Consider the following 20777-nt stretch of genomic DNA (forward strand, 5'->3'; position numbering starts at 1 on the left):
CAACACTCTGAACATTACGTTAAAAAAAGTAGTAGTTGTAGTTATTAATCAATTGTGGCGAGTGATCGGGGCCGGTAACTGAGAAGATGTCTTTTCCTAAGGCTCCTTTTGAAGTGGTTTAATGAGCACATAAGTATGTAGAGTGCATCCAGTAAGTGTGGATACAGGGTGGTTATATACAAGTCATACCCAGATCTGATCATACTCGCGTTTCTTTATTGTTGCTGTCTCTGTGCTCTCTTCTTGGGGCAGCATACTTCTGCTATGGTATAGTATTATATGCAAACAGCTGGCTGTGTATTACTCTATTAGCCAAGGTTAGCTGTTAGCCCTTAAATATGTCGGCTAATGTTAAAAAAAAGAAAGATTGATGGAGAATGCAGAGTTTTTAACAAGGAATGGACTTCTAAATATTTATTTACAGAAGCCAAAGGTAAAGCTGTGTGCTTAGTTTGTGGAGAGCAGATAGCTGTGTTTAAAGATTACAATTTGAATCTCCATTACGAGACTAAACACGCAGAGAAATACAAGAACTTGACGGAGGTAGAGCGGGCACGGGCATCTGAAGATTTGCTAGCAAAACTGCAAAGGCAGCAAGGATTTTTTTACAAAGCTCCACTCATCCCGGGATGCAGCCGTCAGGACAAGCTTTGTAATATCCCACAAAATTGCAAGAAACAGTAAGCCATTCTCTGATGGGGAGTTTGTCAAAGAATGTTTGGTGGACTCTGCAGCGCTAATTTGTCCTGAGAAAAAAGAAGCGTTTGCAAATGTGCCCCTCTCCAGGCAAATCGTAACAAGACGGGTCGAAGACATCGCGGGGAATTTGGAGCTTCAGCTGCAAAACAAAGTGGATAATTTTATTTTTTTTTCCCCTGGCTATGGACGAGAGCTGTGATGTCCGTGATACAGCCCAGTTACTTATCTTTGTACGTGGAATAACAAAAAACTTTGAGATGACTGAATTGCTGGCAGCTATGCGATCAATGAAAGGTACCACGACAGGGAGTGATTTGATCACCGAAGTAAATGCATCCATGGACAAACTGGGACTAAAATGGAACAAATTAGTAAGTGTTACAACCGATGGCTGTCCAAATCTGACAGGGAAAAATGTCGGACTTTTGAAGCGGATGCAAGATAAAGTGAATGAAATAAACCCAGAACAGAAATTGATATTTTTGCATTGCATTATTCATCAGGAAGTGCTGTGCAAGTTGGTGCTAAAAATCAGCCATGTTGTAACTAAGATAGTTAATTTCATCAGGGCAAGAGCACTGAATCACAGACAATTTGTTGCACTGTTGGAGGAGCATGAACGTGAACATAGTGACATAGGCTACCAGACAGCTGTGAGATGGCTCAGCCTTGGAAAGGTGCTTAAAAGAGTATGGGACCTGAGAGCTCAGATTCAGGAGTTTTGTGAGACGAAAGGCAAAGACATCCCAGAGTTCTCAGATACGCACTGGATGGCAGATCTGGCCTCTGCTGTTGATGTGACTGCACTAATGAATGAACTAAATACCAAGCTGCAAGGCAAAGGCCTCTTTGCACATTAAATGTTCAGCTTGGTGACAGCTTTCATGAGAAAGTTGAAGTTTCTTTCTAGCCAATTGAAGGGCAAAATTCTCACTCACATGTCAACACTGAAAGAAGTCACACCATCAGCTGATCACCTCGACAAGTATTCATCCATGTTTGCGGCACTACGTGATGAATTTTCCAGAAGATTTGAAGACTTCAAAGCAGTTGAGAGTGAAATGCACATGATTTCTTCTCCCTTTACATGCTGTGTGGATAATGCACCCAGTGATGTCCAGCTTGAACTCATTGATCTGCAGTCTGACAATCTACTGGCAGAGTGTTTTAAATCAGTATCACTGCTGGAGTTTTATTCTTCTCTCAAAGAGGAAAACTTTCCACACATAAGGAGGCATGCTCAGAGGATGTTAGTTCTCTTTGGATCTACCTACGTATGTGAACAAACGTTCTCAGTGATGAAGTTCAACAAATCCAGATACAGATCCTCTCTCAGTGATGATCACTTGTGCGCTGTTCTTCGCATATCCACCTCAGATATTCAACCTAACTTCAATGCACTTGTTCAGGCCCAAAACAGGCTAGATTTCTCTCATTGAACATTTTCATGTTATTGTACTGTTTCATTTACTGTTCTTTATTAAGTTAAAGGGATGTCGGTCTTTGAAAAACTTGCTATTTTAGGTCAAGATGTGATGTTAGTTTTTTAAACACTGTAAAAGTTGACAATTTTCTAAAGTGAACAATTACAAGTTCATTAAAGTTCATCATCTCATCATTAAATAATGATGTAATTAGGTCCTCCATATTTTCATTGAATCTTTGTATTGTTTAACTTACTGTTTGTTTATGAAGGGATAGTATATATACTATATACAGTATTGGGTAGAACTGAGTTAATTATATTAGTCCGGCCCTCTAAAACCATCCCAATTTCTCATGCGGCCCCATGGGAAAATTAATTGCCCACCCCTGCTCTAGATAAATTGTGCCAAAGTGGCTTATAATTCAGCTCGACCAGGTCTTCATAATTCTTACTGATCTGGATGCCTAAATATTTTATGCTTTGTTTAGCCCATTTAAGAGGGAGCTAGGAGTGTAATCTAGCCTGCAGTTCCTCTCCTAATGTCAGGTTAGTACCTTGGAATTTTCCAAATTTAACTGGAACCCCGCAATAAGGCTATAGACACTGGTAGGGAGGTTGCTGGTTGTGTCAAAGTGAACAGTACATCATCAGCAAACATGGTGATTTTGTACTCAGCACCACTGGTCTGAACCACATGAATAGCTTCTGCAGAGGTATGCTGTGAGCTAGCAGTTTTAAAAAGAGAGCGAATAAAAGTGGTGAGAGGGGACACCCCTGCCGGGTGCCTCGGTGAATCATCAAGGGCTCCGAATAAAGTCCATTTACCTTGACACGTGCCTGCGGATTGGAATATAAATTTAATAACCAGGCCAGAAAAGAGTTTCCAAAATTCATTTTACGCAGTAAGCTAAAGAGATAAGGCCAATGGACCATATCAAAGGCCTTTTCTGCGTCAACAGAAAGCAGCACAGCGGGAGTCTCTTTTTCCTTGACCAGCCAGATGAGGTCCACAACCTTTCGCACATTATCTGCCGTCATTCGGCCCATGATAAAGCCTGCCTGATCTTTATGTACCAATTTGGTCATGACACACTGCAACCTGTTCGCTAATATCTTGGCAAAGATCTTTAGGTCAACATTAATCAAAGATATTGGCCTGTAGGACCTGCACAGAGAGGGGTCTTGGCCAGGCTTTGCCAAAATAGAGATCCCAGCTACATTTGCACTTTATTTTATTTAATATTTTTTATAGACCGACATTTGTTGGGAACATCACATCGGTTTACATTGAACAAGAATGTAGCATAACAAGAGCTTTACAGGGAACTGAGTTTAAACCATATAATAGCTTGAAAAAGTAATATTAGGTAACAATGCATAGGAATTTTTAAAGTAACGGGATAACAGTAGTATTAGATAACACTAATATTATGAACATTGTCTAGGTTTTAAGGTAATGAGGTAACAAAGGCTTTAAATTTACAGAATTTACATATATTATATGAAGTTTAAAAGAATTATATGCAATAGAATTGAAAGAGGGAAGTGACAGTTAAGCTTGTAAAATTCATCGTATTGAAGAGTGGTAGGTTCCTAGTAGGTGGAGTAGTAGAACGGTGAAAGGAATAGGAGAGTAGATAAATGGTAATGTGGAGAGGTAAGGGGGTTTACTGGGGGGGGGGGAGGGGAAAGTAAGGGGGTTTCCAGCCTTTAAAGAATTATACCAGTCCTGTAGCAAGGGGGTAACTTGGGAGGAGAATTTTTTTTATAAAATAAAGCCGTATAGCCGTCGAGGCCCGGCGCCTTATGTATTTTTAACTCCTTTATCAGTCGTCGAATTTCCATTTCTGCAATGTCTTTATCAAAGAATTGTCTCTCAAGCTCAGATATTTTGGGGATGTCTATACCATTAAGGTATTGCTCTATGTTCTCTGATTGAATCTGAGAGTCTGCCGTATAAAGGGAACTATACAAGTCCCTAAATCATTGCCACATTTCCTGAGGGTGGGTCAATATGCTACCGTGTTCTGATTTTATTTTTCTATTTGGCGTTGGGCCACCTTTTCTTCAATTGGCGAGCTAGTAAATGACTGGCCTTGTTTCCCCATTCAAACTGGGACTGTTGCATTTGTTGTAACTGAAATGCCATTTTCTCCAATTCTAAGGCTTGTAGCACATCTCGAGCCCGCTGAAGTTTTTTTATAGCAGGCCTTTGCCAGCATTGCCTTATGTATGCTTTCTAACTCCTGTATCTCTTTTTGTAGCTGCGTTTGCTGTTTTATTCGCTCTTTTTTAAGAAAAGCTGCACGAGCAATTAGTCGGCCTCTAAACACTGCTTTTAAACCTTCCCAGAGCAGTGAGGGGTTAACAGGATCTTTGGTGTTATTATCAATGTAATCTTTAATGTCCCCCCCAATCGCTCGCAATACCTTTCATCCCCCAAAAGGGAGTTATTCAGGGTCCAAAATTGCCCTCCCTCCCGATTGGATGGCACCTTCACCGTTAGTTCTACAGGCATGTGATCAGACCAAGTGACTTGTCCGATATCTGCCTCAATATCCCTAATGAGCAAAAATGTATCTATGAGAAAAAAATCAAGTCTCGAATATGAGCAGTGTGGGTTGGAAAAGAAAGCATAATTCCTGCTATAAGGATATTTAATCCTCCAGATGTCCACTAGATTCCATTTTTTCATTAAGCTGTGCAGCCATACCCTGGCTATACCCATATCCGACCCACCTCCCCTGGAATTGTCAACCTTTGGGTCTAATGTTAAGTTGAAGTCTCTGGCCACTATTAAGTGACCCTCTATGGCCTGCATCAAATATTTACTCAACCCAGAATAGAATTGGGCTTGCCCTTGTACCGGAGCATATATGTTCACCAGGATATAAGTAACAGTGTCTAATTCAAATTTGACCATCACATATCTACCTCGTGGATCCGAGTAATGATCAAGTACAGTCCCTTGAAAATCTCTATGAAACCGAATGGCAGCACCAGTATATTTAGCTTGTTTAGTTGCGGCTGCAAAGAATTGAGTAGGATATAGGGGCCACTGCATTAGAGATTCATACCTCTTCCTCAAGTGAGTTTCTTGTAGCCAAGAATATTGCTGCCTCTGAACGGGCTGCTTCCGCTCGCAAAAACTGACGCTTGCTGGGGCAGTTCAGCCCCTTAGCATTCAGAGATAAAAAAAAAGAAAGGTGCTCAATCAAATATGACCGTGTGTGAGAAGATAAGTAGCAAGCCTGTTTGGGCACGTGTGCCTGGACCACGTGTGATGCCATTCTGTTATCGCTATACTAAGCAGACGATCAGTGCTGTATCTCAGTTCTAAAACCCTAGTCCCATTGTACCAGCTATGATGCCAGAGCAAAGCTGCCCACGCAGCAAGAGGAGGTAATGGTGGAAACATTAGAACATAGCCCCCTCCCCCGAGCCATGCAATATACCCCTGAAAACGAAACCATCGGCATGCAAACCCGGTGCATACGCACTCAAGCAACCTGTAAATCGCTTTAGTCCACTTGTAGTGTGACGGCCACGCCTCTCAAGGAACCTGTGATACTGGAACACCGCAGGAGAACCGAGAGGTTCCTTCATCCCTTCCCCCCGCTGTCTGTAGCGTCTTGAGAGTCCCCTGACTGCCGCCGGAGCCTCTTGTGGTGTTTTCCCACTCTCTGCCATCGTGGCGTGTCCGGCCTTCCCAAACTTGGTGCCCGGCTCTGCTGCCGTTCTTCTGGGGCGTATCGCCAGCCTCTGCTAGTTGTTGTTCAGCCTCCTCTGCCTTACGCACCTTGTAAGTGGTGCCCTGGATTGTCATTGCCAGTCCGAAGGGATATAACCAACGGTACCGAATCCCCTCTTTTCTCATTACTGCAGTAGCTTCTTTAAGTTCAGCTCTCTTTTGAATGGTGGTAGGGGATAAAGCCGAGAAAATAGAGATCTGGTGGTAATTCCAAAGCCAGGTTTGCTGTTTTCGTGCAACTGCCAGAATTTTTTCTTTGACAGGAAATCTGTGAAAACAGGCTAATATATCTCGTGGTCTGTCTCCTATTCCGGGCCCCGGCGTGCGGTGCACTCTTTCCAAAACAATCTCCACCTTGTCCTGAGCCTGGGCGCCATTAACCTCATGCGTCAGTAGAAATTCACAGATGGTTTGCCCCACTGCATGCACATCCGAATATTCATCCATTTCGGGCACTCCGCGAAATCTTAAATTGCAGCGCAGCCCTCTGTTCTGCTGCTGTAACTCAGCAATCTCGGCGTCTTGCTGCTCGGCTTTTACACTCTGAGCGTCCTGGCGGGTTTCACCTTCATCTACACGCCGCCCTAGTTCGGAGATATCTTCCTTGACTTTTGAAATTAATTCCAGGAATTCCCTTTTGAAGTCTTTCACATCATTCCTTATTTCACAAAACCACTCTCCAAATTCATCGCGTGTTGGAACTTCACCCACCGCCATTGCACCGGGCTCTGCAGCGATGCTAGGCGCCATGTGCGCCGCTCCCCGGCACTCCGGGTCTCCAGGCCCCGCTTTTTTCCTCTGTGGTTTTGTGGTATGAAAATTGTTTTAAATCGGGATTTATTTTTCGGGCCAGTAACGCCATGGTATCCCACAATTGGCAGCGTGCTGTGGATCGCAATTTCACGGGGTTTGTGGTGTTTGGAAAGCTTTTAGGCTCGGGGGCGGGGGGGGGACGGAGCTCTCGTTCAGGCGGCCTTCTCCCGCGGTGGCCACGCCCCCTCCCCCAGATATTTTCTATTTTGGCAATGCTACTTAATGTTTTGCAATTTCATGTCACGTTTATTTTGGCCATGGGTAAGCGGTTAATGGGGGTTCCCTTGCTTAACCTTATTTGTTACATCTGGTGGGATTCTCTGGGTAGGAGCGGCAGCTTGTGAGTAGAGTGGGAAGTGACGCTTTGTGTGTCATCCTTTTTGTTTTACAAAGATTTTTCATAATGAGCAATTCATTCTATTAAGCGCACGCTGCTGTTTATCAAACTTTATTTTGTACTTTTTATCTTGCCCAGCGGCATTTTAAATCCAGTTGTGTTTCATTCTTTCAAGCAGGAGGGGAGGTTTATGAGGTAACATTTCTTTATTCATTTTCTTTTTGAAGATGTGAGATATATTCAAAAGATTTTTAGTGCTATTAATAACCCAATATGTGGGTTACCTTCATACTAATTTTGCTGGCCTTTTTAAAGTTTATAATGCTGGTGGGCTTTCATCACAACGGTTCATTTTTTTTCTATACATATCCCTTTAACAGATTTTTTTGGTGTCCATCTTGTCAATGTTTCGCCACGTATGCTTCCTCAGGGGGGGAAACAAGGGCCATGTCGGTGCATTTGACATCACACCCAGGAGGAACACCATGTTTATATGTTTTTTTAAATTGATTGTCAAATAAATGCACCACTGTTTACATCTGTCATTGCATTAGTTTTCTTTGGTATATGTTTTGTGAATGTACACTATTGTGTTAAGATAGTGTGATGTGATTATTCAGATTGCAACAACAATGTAATAACATTATGAAACCTTTGTTCGATTACATCACATTATAACTACTTGATGCTCATGTATAACATTTTGAGCTGTAAACATTGCATCTAAATTGTCAAGATGTGTATAGTTGTCTTGTTTATTCTAACATTGTATTAGGGAGGATCTAGCACTTGATTGTCAAAACCATAGATGCATAATTGCTGGTAAGACGATAAAGGTGTTCCATTTATTTTTATTTTTTTTATCAACTGTGATTATATGTTAATAAAATTGTACTTTTTAATGGATTCTATTTTCATTCATTCTATTTTTATTTATAGCAGTGCTTTCTTCCCACTCCTTCAGAGTGTATTGGGGTACATAGATTAAAGGCTTGGGTCAGTTGTGTTGGTCACGCTGTCATTTCTATTTGTGGCCATCAGGTGACACTCAGAACAGTGGAAGATGCAATGTGCAATTACAATATGTCTGTAAATCACTGTTGCAAACAGACAGGCTCCGCCAACCACAGGCAGAGCCACACCCACAAGCTCATGCATCTGCACACTCAGTTACTGACCAGACAATATGAGCAGCGCTAGATACTGTTCACCAATATGCTCTGACTGTGAAGCCCTGTCTTTCACTTTCCCACACACACATGGACAGGCAGGCATGTGCACAACTGTGCATAGACTCACACACACACACAAGAAAGCACAAGCTATTATAGAGCAGAATACCTGAGCATTTTTTAATAGCAATTTATATTGCACCTTTCAGGCACTTCAGAGCAGATTACATTCAGGTACTGTAGGTATTTCCCTATCCCCAGAGGGCTCACAATCTAAGTTTGTACCTGAGACAATGGTGTGTGACGTGACTTGCTCAGGGACACAAGGAGTGGCAGTGGGATTTGAAGCCTGGTTTCCTTGCTTCACAGCCCACTGCTTTAACCCTAGGCTAGTGGTTCCCAAACCTATCCTAGAAGACCCCCCGGCCACTTATGTTTTCAGAATATCCACAATGAATATACAGGAGATAAATTTGCATGCACAGCCTCAATCGCAGGGTGCCACATCTACCTCTACTAGAAGATGAATTATGGGTACTGGGGAAAAGTAGGGGCTGAAATGTATTCTTAAGGATCACATACATTTCTATATTTGGCCACAGGATTTTTTTTTTATTAATTTGCAAGAGCTATTTACAGAGCAGTATATGTTTATATGTAAACAATAAATATATAGTTATGTATGTAAACAGGTGTGTGTGCATATGCATAATTTGCAGCTCTATATGTAGATGCACTTTTGCAAACAGGTAGCTATATATTTGTATTTATATAAAGCTATACAGCTATTTATTTATCTATACAAATAATCACGATGCAGCTGGAGTTGTTTTACTAAGTGCAGAGGCTTGTGCAGCTGCCAGGATGCACCCTTTGTCCCTATTGCTCTCTGTGGAGGTGATGAGCAGGGTGAGGCCATTGGGAGGACTTCCAAGACTGGCCAGCAGCTCACCCTTCCGCAGCTCGGCAGCTCTCAGCTGCTCCTGCATGCGCCGCACTCTTCCTTCCAGCTCCTTAAGCTCGCTTGAATCGCTGGCAGCTGGTTCAGGCCCGGAGCTCTTCCTCCAGGGCCACACTTGGTCTCCGGCTGCTCTCTCCATCTTAAAATGGTTCTGCTGATGCCTTCTTGCTGGGGCTCTGTGCTTGCTCGCCCAGCCTGCTCCACAACTGTTCTCTCTGTCCTCATTTTCCTGGGACTTGCAACTGAAAGAGAGTTTGATTTGTTTCTTTTTAGGTAATACAATAGCCAGGCAAGAATGATAATTACACCCCCATTAACCAGAGGCCTTGGGCAAGCAGGAGGGAGGGCATTGCCACTCCTTTACCTCACTGGCTGCGGTGCTGATTCTCCAGCTCTTTTATGAATAAATCCTGGGATAGGACTGGAGGGTTAGACTGTGTTCCCTGTGTGTACTTGGCTCAGTCCAGACTCCTGAGTTTATGCATCACTGCCAGCAGATGGAGACAGAGAAAGCTTCACTGACCCTGCTTGATAAGTACTGGTGCCACCTGCAGTTCCTCAGTATTTCTCTGTCTCCAAGCAGATGGTGGCTGGAGCATAAACCTGCAGTTCTACAGTCTGGCCAGTTCTATTATTTTTTTTGCAAGCCTTTCTCCCAGGGGTTTGTGTCCTGGGGGGGACGAGCTGGAGGTCAGGGCCCTTTTTGTACATGGGGTGTAAAGCTGGTGGTCCAGATCCCTCCCCTTCACGAGGCTGCTTAGGCAGCTCAGGGCTGTGGGAGTTTGGTTCCTCAGCTGCTCTCATCTTTTTTGTCACCTTCCTTTCCTTCTTTAAAGGTCATTTGCCTAGTAGCAATTTGTTCTGCGAGGAGAATCTCTGAGTTGCAGGCTTTATCTTGCCACAATCCATTCCTTCCGATCTCGGACTCAGGAGTATCCTTTTGGAGGGTTCCCTTATTTCTTCCCAAGGTGGTATCGGCTTTTCATGTTAATCAAAATGGTGGAGCTTCTGGCTTTTCCGGAATTAGATGCTTCTACACCTCATGTACAGGGAGCTTCGGCTATTGGATGGCCGAAGGACTTTGCTGAAGTATCTTAAGGTAACGAATGATTTTAGGAGATCTGATCATCTTTTCATTTTATGGAGTGGTTCGAAGAAAGGTACCTAGGCTTCCAAGGCTACCACTGCGAGGTGGCTTAAGGAAGCTATTGGGTCGGCATACCTCTCAAATGCCATCAGGTGCCTGAAGGTTTGAGAACTCACTCTACACGGTCTCAGGTGGCCTCGTGGGCGGAGGCCCAGTTGGTTTCACCATAGGAAAGTTGTAGAGCGGTGACTTGGAAGTCGCTGCATACTTTTGCAAGGCAGTACCGTCTAGATGTAGGGGATGTGGACAGGGGCGGATTGGTCTATTGGGGGATCGGGCATCCCCCGGTGGGCCGGCCGCTCCAGTCACGTGGTCTGCCGTGTGCGGCCGTGACGGAACCATGCTCGGCAGACCACGTGATGTGTCCTGGGCGGCGAATCCCCGGGCCGGTCTTCCTTGGGAATCCGCCGCAGGATATGGAGTCTGAGTCGTTTGGAGAAAATATCTTGCAAGCGGGACTTTCCAGATCCCACCCTCGATAGGAAGCTTTGGTATATCCCAGAAGCCTGGACTGATCCCGGTACTGTACAGGGAAAGGAAAATCAGTGCTTAACTGCTCATTTTCGTTCCTGTAGTACCACGGAGTCGTCCACTCAGCTGTAAATTTCTTGATACAGTCTAAGATTTTTTCTACATTTTCTTAGGGTGTTTTGGCTATTTTTTTATAAGTTTTTACAAGTGTTTTTTGCTTGAGTCCAGGTCAATACCGAGGAGCTGTAGGTGACACCAATGAATATGAAGCAGTGTCAGTAAAGCTTTCTCTGTCTCCATCTGCTGGCAGGGCTGCATAAACCCAGGAGCCTGGACTGATCTGTGGTACTACAGGAACAAAAATTAGCAGGTAAGAACCAATTTTCCTATATTTGTTTACCTATTCCTACAAGTTGAATGAAAACTTGTAATATTAAAAACTCGCAATATTAAAAACTCGCATGGACAACCTGTGCTGGAGCTGCGTGTGGACTTAGAGGTTACTGGGCCTGCTCCTCATTCCCAACCGATTTCTGGAAAGGAACTGGAGGAACGAAGAGTGGACAGAAAGGGCCCTTTCTCTGCCACAACCCACCTTCTTTCCAGCTTAAGGTTTGGATATCTGTGCTCCTCCCAGCCCACATTTAAAGCTCGATGAATTTTCTATTAAAGACAGAAAACAAAAGGCCTGTGAGCAAAAACGAGGGAAGCTGAGAGGAGGGTGCAGCTTTCAAACAAAGCAAGAACAAGCGGAAAACCTGAACATTGTGCCAGCGAGACTAAAAGGCAGCAGTCAGGAAGATTAATAGTATTTGCTCTCTCTCCCTCGTCTTAATTGCTGGATGCAGATTTGCGGTGCACAGGAAAAATCAAGGAAAGCAGCAAAAAAAAAATAAAAATTTTTCATAACAAAACTAAGCCAGCAGAGGACCTGTGATGAAGACCCGGTACTAATGGGGGCTGCATTACAGCATGAGATGACCCCTCCTGCATCAACAAGTCCAGGGCTAAGGTACAGGAGCAATGTGACTTGCAGGAGGGAATGGATAAAGGGGTGATTTACACGACTGAGATATGAGGAGTGCAAATGGATTGGGGGGGGGGGGGGGGGGGGAATTGAGAGGAAGGACACAGATGAGTAAAGGAACATTGCTCAGTGTGAGACTCAGATGGGGTATGAATGTGATCACAGTAAGGTGGCTGGGTTCTAGGGTTCTAGGTTGCTAGACACAGCCAAAAGTGCATCCTTGCTGAGGTGGTGGTTATAAACAAAACCAAAAACATATTTAATTGTATGGAGGGGGGGGGGGGGGGGGGGGGGGGGTGGAATCAAGGCTTATAAAATAGAAACTTTACACTTACAGGTCTGGAGCTGGGAAGGGGGAGTAAATTCTATCCCCCTCCAAGCCAGCGGTGCGTGCAGCAGGAGCTCGGGTCTCACCTGGCTAGTATGGAGCCAGTATTTGAAATGCTTCCTCTTCTTGATGCGGGGGACGATGAGGTGGAAGAAAAACCTTTCCCCTAGCAAGGTGAGCAGGGAGCCACAGAACCCAAGGCACAGAAGCACGAAAAGCCCCGAGAAGTGGGAAATTCCCATCTGCAAAGTCTGTGGAGATTGAAGGACAGGTGGCTCACCCTCTGCAAAGCATTTTCTGGAAATGTCACATCACCTTTTACTGTACTGCTAAAATGTGATGACATCTAAATGTCTAACATTACTGAACAAAGTGGCTGGGAGGGAGCCGGGTTCTCTGCCCCAGGAGCCTCCCCTTCCCCATCTGTAGTGGGAGGGAGCCAGGTTCTCTGCCCCAGGAGCCTCCCCATTCCCCGTCTGTAGTGGGAGGGAGCCAGGTTCTCTGCCCCAGGAGCCTCCCCCCTTCCCCGTCTGTAGTGGGAGGGAGCCAGGTTCTCTGCCCCCAGGAGCCTCCCCCAGCCCCCGTCTGTAGTGGGAGGGAGCCAGGTTCTCTGCCCCCAGGAGCCTCCCCCAGCCCCCGTCTGTAGTGGGAGGGAGCCAGGTTCTCTGCCCCCAGGAGCCTCCCCCAGCCCCCATCTGTAGTGGGAGGGAGCCAGGTTCTCTGCCCTCAGGAGCCTCCCCCAGCCCCCATCTGTAGTGAGAGGGAGCCAGGTTCTCTGCCCCCAGGAGCTGCTCTCTGGTGTTGGACAACTGAGCTGGGAGAGCCCCTTCTCTATAGTGAGGAGCCATGCAGGCTGCATCCAGGGGGCCTCTCTGCGATGGAGGGAGTTGGGTTGGGGGGGGGGGGCGCACTCTCTTACCTCGGTGACAGCAAACGCTCTTTTCCCACAAGGCACCATCTTGTACCACTTCTCATGCAACGTGTCCATGAAGCCAAAGGATTTGTAGGAACTGATGAGTTCTGAGATGACGGACGTTAACGTCGAGTTCTGGGGCAGGCCAATCCCGTAACCTGAAGCAAGGGCAGCAGGAGAGGGTCAGAGCCATGGCTGCGGTGCTCCAGGAAAAGCGGCTGCGCCGGGAGAACCAGGGTCTGTGCACCCAAGAGCAGCTGGTTCTGGGCCTCAGAAGCAAGGTGGGAAAGGGCAACTTAACGCCAGGGGGAGTAGCAGCAGGGGTGTCTGTGGCTTCCCATCACTCAGCAAGAACAAGCCTGCATCACAAGAAGGGGCACAGCATGGAGCCTTGAGGGTGCAGCAGAGGCTCTGGGCGGCATCATTTGCAGGTCACAGCTCTTACCCAGTGCAAATTCCAAACTTCTCGCAGGGATCACAAATGCACGGCAGAAGTAAAACAGAAATGGCTTAAGGGAGGAAGCATTAAAAACAGGGAGGAGGCCAACAAATTTCAATGTAAAAATTGAAATACAGATATGAATGTAGTTGTATTTTAACTAAAAATTCATAAATAAAGAATTAAAAAAAAAAAAAACAAAACAAAACAGGGAGGAGGCCATTAAAAAAAAAAAAAAAAAGTATGACATTTTATTGAAAAGAAACAAAAAAAAGAGTTAAGATATATTGGGAAAACCAGTAAGGAAACCTAGGAATAAGATCCAAAAAGGGTGCACGACAGCCCAGAGCCAGGAGAGGGTGAGCTGTGGCAGCTCGTTTACAGTACCTGAATGTAATCCGCTTTGAAAGTGGCAAAAAGTGAAATATAGATCAAATAAATGCAGATAATCCTGAGGTTTAGAAACCAATCCCCCCCCCCCCCCCCGCGTGTGCACTCTTGCCACCCCTGCTGTACCTGTTCTGAGGGGGAGTTGTGGGTTTAGTTACTGGGATGGCTTGCACTGTCCCTGCTTGTTCTGGGAAGGGGCAGTGCGGGTTTGCTGGGAGAGAAGGCGGGGGGTGGGGGGTGGCTGCACTACCTGTGATTTCTGATGCTCTCAGTCTGACACAACTCAGAGTGAAAGTGGAGAGCGGCTGCCTTTGCTCTCCAGATGCCCCAGCACGCAGGCAACACTGGGGTAGGCTGGAGTGCCCCTCTCACCTTCTATAGCAAAGGGTTTCCCCACCGTGAGGAGTTTGCAGTCAGAGTCGATGGAGACTTCGTAATCCAGCAGAGCCTTGTCCATGATGAAGGCATGGAGATTCGGAGGCTCAGTCCTACCGAGGCAAAGCAACAAAGCAGGTCAGCGGCGCTTCTCATTCAAGCTCCACGCACTGCCCCACCCAGGGCCATGCACTCTGCTTACGTGAGCCTTTGCACGCCGGCAGGCGTGGTGGGCACGCTGTACCTCCTCATGTGCTCATGCATCTCTGGGAAACTCTTCTTTATGTACTCCTCGGCGCTGCTTTCCCACACCGTGCCAAAGCGGAAGTCACGTGATGGGTGGTGCAGCTTTAAACAGAAGCAAGATCTTCCTCACTGGTACAAAAGGGATTCGTGTTCCCCCCCCCCCCCCGCCCCCCATCCACCTAGGCCCTATCCTCAGCAACAGGGCTGGTGCAAGGGTGGTAGGCACCCTAGACGAACCTTCTGCCTTGCGCCTGCCTCTCCCTCCCCCCAGACCCAGTCCCAGTCCCGGCCCCAATCTCATTCACTGAGACACCACTCATGGCCCGCCGAGTGTCTGCTTTTCATGGGCTGCAAAGCAGGAAGGGCACTGCTTGCAGCCCGCCGAATCTTTTACTCCTCTTGGCCGCGAGCGGGATAGGCTCCACTTGTGGCCCCCACATGGCTGCTCTTCGCCCGCCCCTAATGGTTGGCGCCCTAGGCAACCGCCCAGTTCACCTAATGGGATGCACCGGCCCTGCTCAGCACCTCTCCAACCCTCATGAGATAATGAATGCAGAGATGAATGAAAGCACAAAACTTGGGAGTTCAGGTCCCTGGCAGCAGCAGAGGACATCACGGATGCACGGGCGTCACAGTTTGCCGAGCTGCACCCCAGGTACAGAGCAGCTTCTGATGCCAAGGGCACAAAATACTCAAAAGGCAGCACCACCAAGGAAATTGAAAGCCTCCCTCTCCTCTCCATCCAGTATAGGAACCAATTCTGATCTCCTTTCCCCTCCTATAGCCAGAGATATAAAGCTAATTATCTCACCTTTGGATCATGGATTCCTGAGAGCTCCTCAAAGGTCTTTTCTCCCACCATGACTGCAGCCAGGTTAGCTGTGTAGCTAGACAGGACAAGAAGACAGAAGATCGCCCAGAGGTTCATAAGAAATCGTCCCGTACAACACTTTGGCGTCTTGCTGGACACGATCCTCCCAAACAAGATGGCATAGCAGAGGTTAAGAGCTGAAGAGTAAGAGAAGATTTTCATGAGATTCCGTCCATTTGGGGTCATGCCAAATGGGCTTTTCCATTCATAAAAAGTTAAGAAGAGAGCTGTGACATGCAAAGCCACAAAGACCCCCACCCACATGGTCCAATGCAGAGGCCACATAAATGCTCCAATGGGGGACGTCGTGTCCTTGGTCCGTACCAGTATGCCAAGGCTGGATGAAAAGAAAGGGCTGGTGAAGTCAATAATGCCACTCCTCACTGAATTGATGCTGAAGGAGGTCACAGCCATATGGGCAGTGCCACTGAGTAGGTCACCCACTAGTCCCGTCCAGCGCCCATTCTTCCAGGCACCATATTTACCGTCACCAACAATGTACAATTCAAAATCAAACTGCAGGTCCTCGGCTAGTTTCTCCAGTAGGTCAATGCAGTACCCGTAGCAACATTTCTTGTACTGTTGAGGAACAGAGCTATTGCCACTCCCGAGGTCTTCGAAAAGAGCATCCAAGACCACTGAATCATTGGTGTGGGGGTCCAGGCACAGCTGTCCAGCAGGGCAAACGCCATCTTCATCCACCTCTCTGGTGAACACGAAGGGATGCTCCACCAGTGTCACCACGCGGAGCTTGGTGCGGGAGAAGCTGTTCCCTTTTGATCTGTCCCTCTCCATCTGGCTCCTCCACCCCCTGTCTTTCACCTCCATCCTGCCGTTCATCCAGCTGCCCACAGTCACCCATCTGGGGTTGCCCACCGAGTCACGCCTCAGGCTCCAGATGCTATAGCGGCGCTCCATGTGGATCAGGGAAGTATTGGTCACAGACACCCGTCCAGTGATACCATGAAAGGAGGTATTGGCAAGAAACCTGCAGAAGGGGCAAGAAATCAACCGGCAGTTTGAGTAAAGCCTCCACTGACAAAGAAACATGCAAGAGAATGGACCAAGATTGTGCACAGCCAAGAGAGCGAGTCAGTGTTATGATTAATACCTGAACTGCTAAACATGATTCCATCAACTTTTATAGAAAGGATCGTGTGACAGGTGTAACATCAAACAAGTAAAGCCTCCAGGACACCATTATGCCCACCGAAAGCCTTCAAAACGTACTGCACAGATCCTTAGCTTTTCAGAGAGCACAAGACATGCCCGGTTGGAGGAATTCCTCCAGCGTTAGAGTGCAGGGGTGAAAGAAGAGCAGAGGTCAGGAGGTTAAGGGGACTTAGGGGAATTCCTCCAGTCTTATGGTATCGGGGGGTGAGGCTACATTTCTACTATTTTTTAAGTTCTAACACGCAGTGCTTTTATTCTTTTTATCCTGCACCTATTTGTACTTTCCTGACGCCTGTCTTTAAGATGCAGCTCAAGTTCTGAGGTCCTGCAGGTTTCTTCCCACAGTGAGTGGAACAATCACAAACCTTTATGCTTTATATAGCCTGTGGTTTGGACTTTTCAGTAGCCGGGTAGAATTCTACTTTTGCCCAGTTTTTGACTGTGCCATGTTTTGACTCCTTCGTCTGGCCCTACCCTCTCTTGGAAACAGGCTCTCCACTACACCTTTAAGCCATGGCAGGTTTGCTCCATGTCTCCAAGTGTTATCATGCTATTCACCCTCTGTTCACGTGTCACACAGGACAGCCCTTACCGTGAGAGGTGCCAGCCAGAGGACTCCTCCAGTTCCACTCGTTTTTCGTGGCAGTTGGCCGTGCTCTGGGCAAGCATGAGCTCGGGATGGACTGACAGCACCCTGCCGATGGCTCTGGTCACTAAGTTGACTGCATCATGGACGAAGTGCTGCATGGAAGGCCTGTGGGCTTCCCCATAGGCCACGAGGCCCAGCGGCACCCCATCCGTCTGCAGCTCCTCCACACTCAGCGGGCGGCTTATTAGCCAGTGCAGCTCCCGTGTCAACAGCCCGCGCTCCTCTGCTGTCCGGAAGACAAGTGCAGAGCGTTGTGCGTCGCAGCCTAGGAGGAGCAGCGGGACGTGTCGGTTCTGCGGGCCCTCCAAGTGCTCGCACAGGAGCTGCACGAGCCCAGGATCATCCAGGTGCTGCAGGCTGAGGATGGCTCTCACCGTCATGGTGCCGTTACTGTCCGGGAAGCCTGAGACGTCCCATGGTTGGCAGGTGATGAGGGTCAGCTCCTCCCAACCACTGGCCTGCAGGAAGCTGACAGGAACATGCAGCAGGGCATCCAGGGAGCTCTGGGTGTTCATCTGCAAATGGAAAGGGTTCTGCAGGCACAGAAGGACACATCCAGGGTTAAAGCAGAGAACACCCAAAAGTGCTGAAATACTGCCCTAAGAATCTGCTGTCCCCAAGAAGTAAAGATTAATTTCCCAGAATAAATCAGACTGCACAGTCTGATGTCATCAAATGCGCTTACAAGCTGCCAAATCGGTGAGTGAGTGGCCCTTCAGAAATGCAACAAAGGCAGCCACCCACCCGCAGCTGGCCATGCTAGCCACGCTAGCCACATTGTGCTATCCCGTCAACCTTTTACAATTAGAATGTAACCGGCCTGTAACTAAACATAAACCACAGAAACGTTTTTTTCTCTTTGGGACTGTAGCATTGCTCCAGGAAATGAATTGGGCAGATGAGCTGGGCCCCTGTGCTCCTTACCTGCCTTTGGATTTCAAGTTCTGATATTCTGCAGCTGTCAGTGTCCTCCTGAGCCTTTTGACTGCCAGGTCAATCAGAAGCAGAGTTTCAGGTTTCATCCTTCCTGGGGGGGTGTTCCCCATTTATAATCTCTCCCCCCACCCCACACTTGTACCCCAGCCATTGCAGCGTTCTTGGCCAGAGGCCTCAACCTGATACCCCCCAACACCCATACACCACGAGTCTAAGTTACCAGTGCACCGTGGCTGGGACTAAGCCCCCGCCACCTGCCAAGCATTTAATTAAATAAGTCATCAACTATTCAGAGTTTAAAATATAACACAGAGCTCCTGGGAGCGAGTAGCAAAGGCCGTACAGATAAGCAGCGTGTGAGATGAAAGGTAAAGAAACACCCAGAACACACTCCCAAACTCTGCACACGCACACATGGACCGCGTGGGCTGGGTGGGGGGGGGAGAGGAACGCACGTGTGTGTCCCCCCCCCCAACCCATTTCAAAAGACCACTTCCCTCTTTAACCCTTCTGCCCCTTGCAAACTTCCAATGTCTGAAATCAAGAATCCCACGCAGCTCCCTGGCCACCCAGCAGCAGCAGCCACAAGAAAATCACCACCTTTTCCCAGTTCCAGCAGCTCCCTTCTCAGTGCCTGGGAGTGGAAAAAAAAACAAAACTCCAGCTCTCCCTGTCCGCTGCTGGGACTTACCCCCGTGCTGAGCTGCTCCTGCTCCGTGATGCTAATGAAAGGGATCTTCAGGGCGGCCGACAGAAAGTCCAGCTGCAGCAGCTCGTCTCGGGACTGGGGGAAGGCCAGCACGGCAGCCACCCTCCTGGCCAGCGGCACCTGGCACAGCCACCGTGCCAAGGAGGCAGGGTCCCTGTCCCGGGGAGCGCCAGCCACCAGCTCCAGGCTCAGGTTGTAGGGCAGGAAACCCGAGTGGCTGAGCCCCGCCACAGCACCGCGAGCTCTGCTCTGGGAGAGCTCGTCGGAGGGCAGCAGCACCCCCACTTGGACACTGTGCCCGAGCTGGGCTAGGAGGCGACAAGGCTGGGGGTGCCCTTCAGCAAGGGGCGGCAGGAGGCTGCCGGCTATCCCAAAGCAAAGGCACAACCTGGGCAGGCATGCCATGGGGAGGGGAGAGACGAGGAGCATCCGGGGGCGAGGAGAGGGCAGAAAGCACAGGCCGGCCGGAGGTGTCCTGTCCCGCTGCTGCTGAGGTTGTACTGCAGCAAAATGAAATAGAGAAGGGAGGAAGAGGGAGTAATGGAAAGAGAGAGAAGAGAAGGGGGGAGGGAGGAGGTGATGACAAGGAAGAGATGTGTAGGGTGAGAGACGTAGGCTGGCACACAAACACACACATTTGCAAATTGCATTAGATGAAAAAGGAAATGGGAAAAGTCCCAAAAAAAAAAGAAAGAAAGAAAAAAAAGAAGCTGCAGAAGTCTTAGTCAAAGAACTGGGAACAAGGAAAGTTCAAGGGTCAGTCATGCACATGCAGATAGGCACACATTTTCTTCCCTTGCCCTCACTCATGGACTTTCTAAATCCGGTCCTGGCACACGTCTTTATTCTCTTAAATAAAAGCAAATAAAAACAAAATATATGTATCTAAAAGGTGATACCTTGATATTGGACTAAAGTAACATATTTCTTGACTAGTTTTCCAGATAGTACTCCCTTCCTCAGGTCAGAAGAGAATGAGCATAAGGTGGCATCGCCCTCCCTGCAGCCGCCCTGCTTCACATAGCAGCACGGGGCTTATTCCATACAAACCTGAGAGGCACAGGTCAGGGGTAAGTGGAATGCTGCAGGGGGGAGGGAGTGGTGCAAAATAGGGAAGGGGTGTGTGTGTTACTACCCTAATCTTTGTAAGCTCTGATATCTTTCACTGAGCCTGCGTAACAAGTCCCTGGGCCGAGGATGTCACTGCCAGGCCGAAGGAAGCAAGCAATTCTAGCCGGAGAACCTTGTGAGGTGGAAATTGGCACAGGGGGGGTCTTCAAGTGTCCTCACACGCAGGCCGATACAGTAAAAGTCACGGGAGAGCGGGCAAACGCCTGCTCTCCCGGCGCGCACACAGGCCGCTCTCCTGTGCACGCGACACAGTAAAAAAATTTATTTAAATTAGGGCCCGGCGGTAAAAAGAGGCGCTAGGGACACTAGCGCATCCCTAGCGCCTCCTTTTGGACTGGAGCGGCGGCTGTCAGTGGGTTTGACAGCCGACGCTCAATTTTGCCGGCGTCGGTTCTCGAGCCCGCTGACAGCCACGGGTTCGGAAACCGGACGCCGGCAAAATTAAGCGTCTGGTTTTCAACCCACGAGCCTATTTCAAATTTTTTTTTTTTTTTACTTTTTTAAACTTTCGGGATCTCCGACTTAATATCGCCATGATATTAAGTTGAAGGATGCACAGAAAAGCAGTTTTTACTGCTTTTCTGTGCACTTTCCCGGTGCCCGGAGAAATTAGCGCCTACCTTTGGGTAAGCGCTAATTTCTGAAAGTAAAATGTGCAGCTTGGCTGCACATTTTACTTACTGAATCGTGCGGGAATAACTAATAGGGGCATCAACATGCATTTGCATGTTGCGGGCGCGCGTTTTGGACGCGCTATTACCCCTTACTCAATAAGGGGTAAAGCTAGCACGTCCAAAACGCGCGTCCAAATGC

General features: G+C 47.7%; 2 protein-coding genes and 1 pseudogene across 2 annotated transcripts; 1 reads left to right on the forward strand and 2 right to left on the reverse strand.

Moving 5' to 3' along the window:
• The first annotated feature begins 881 nt into the window (after positions 1–881).
• Positions 882–2138, forward strand: LOC115097605 (annotated as a pseudogene).
• Positions 2139–8402: 6264 nt separating this feature from the next.
• Positions 8403–18298, reverse strand: LOC115098011 (glutamate receptor ionotropic, NMDA 3B-like). The gene is made up of 9 exons (XM_029614257.1): positions 18113–18298; positions 17132–17721; positions 15307–16354; positions 14452–14597; positions 14247–14362; positions 13052–13203; positions 12219–12383; positions 11373–11440; positions 8403–9401 (listed from the first exon to the last, which is right to left on the reverse strand). Exons 2-9 carry the CDS (start codon positions 17701–17703, stop codon positions 9008–9010), a joined length of 2661 nt encoding a protein of 886 aa, XP_029470117.1. The 5' UTR covers positions 17704–17721; positions 18113–18298; the 3' UTR covers positions 8403–9007.
• Positions 18299–18605: 307 nt separating this feature from the next.
• LOC115097606 (glutamate receptor ionotropic, NMDA 3B-like) lies at positions 18606–19328 on the reverse strand. Its single transcript, XM_029613545.1, has one exon. The coding sequence runs from the start codon at positions 19260–19262 to the stop codon at positions 18606–18608; it is 657 nt and encodes a 218-aa protein (XP_029469405.1). The 5' UTR covers positions 19263–19328.
• Between the last annotated feature and the right edge of the window lie 1449 nt (positions 19329–20777).

Source organism: Rhinatrema bivittatum, chromosome 8 (assembly GCF_901001135.1).
Source record: "Rhinatrema bivittatum chromosome 8, aRhiBiv1.1, whole genome shotgun sequence".
NCBI lineage: Eukaryota > Metazoa > Chordata > Amphibia > Gymnophiona > Rhinatrematidae > Rhinatrema > Rhinatrema bivittatum.

Bases quoted from the DNA above. Each gene is read 5' to 3' on its own strand.
- LOC115098011 (XM_029614257.1), bottom strand. From the start codon at position 17,703: ATGAACACCCAGAGCTCCCTGGATGCCCTGCTGCATGTTCCTGTCAGC. The intron at 12,384-13,051 runs GTAAGAGAGTGC...CAATCTCCACAG, and splicing joins GAGCGTTTGCTGTCACCGAG to ACTTTGCAGATGGGAATTTC. The intron at 11,441-12,218 runs GTGAGACCCGAG...TGTCTTTAATAG, and splicing joins ACTGGCTCCATACTAGCCAG to AAAATTCATCGAGCTTTAAA.
- LOC115097606 (XM_029613545.1), bottom strand. From the start codon at position 19,262: ATGCTCCTCGTCTCTCCCCTCCCCATGGCATGCCTGCCCAGGTTGTGC.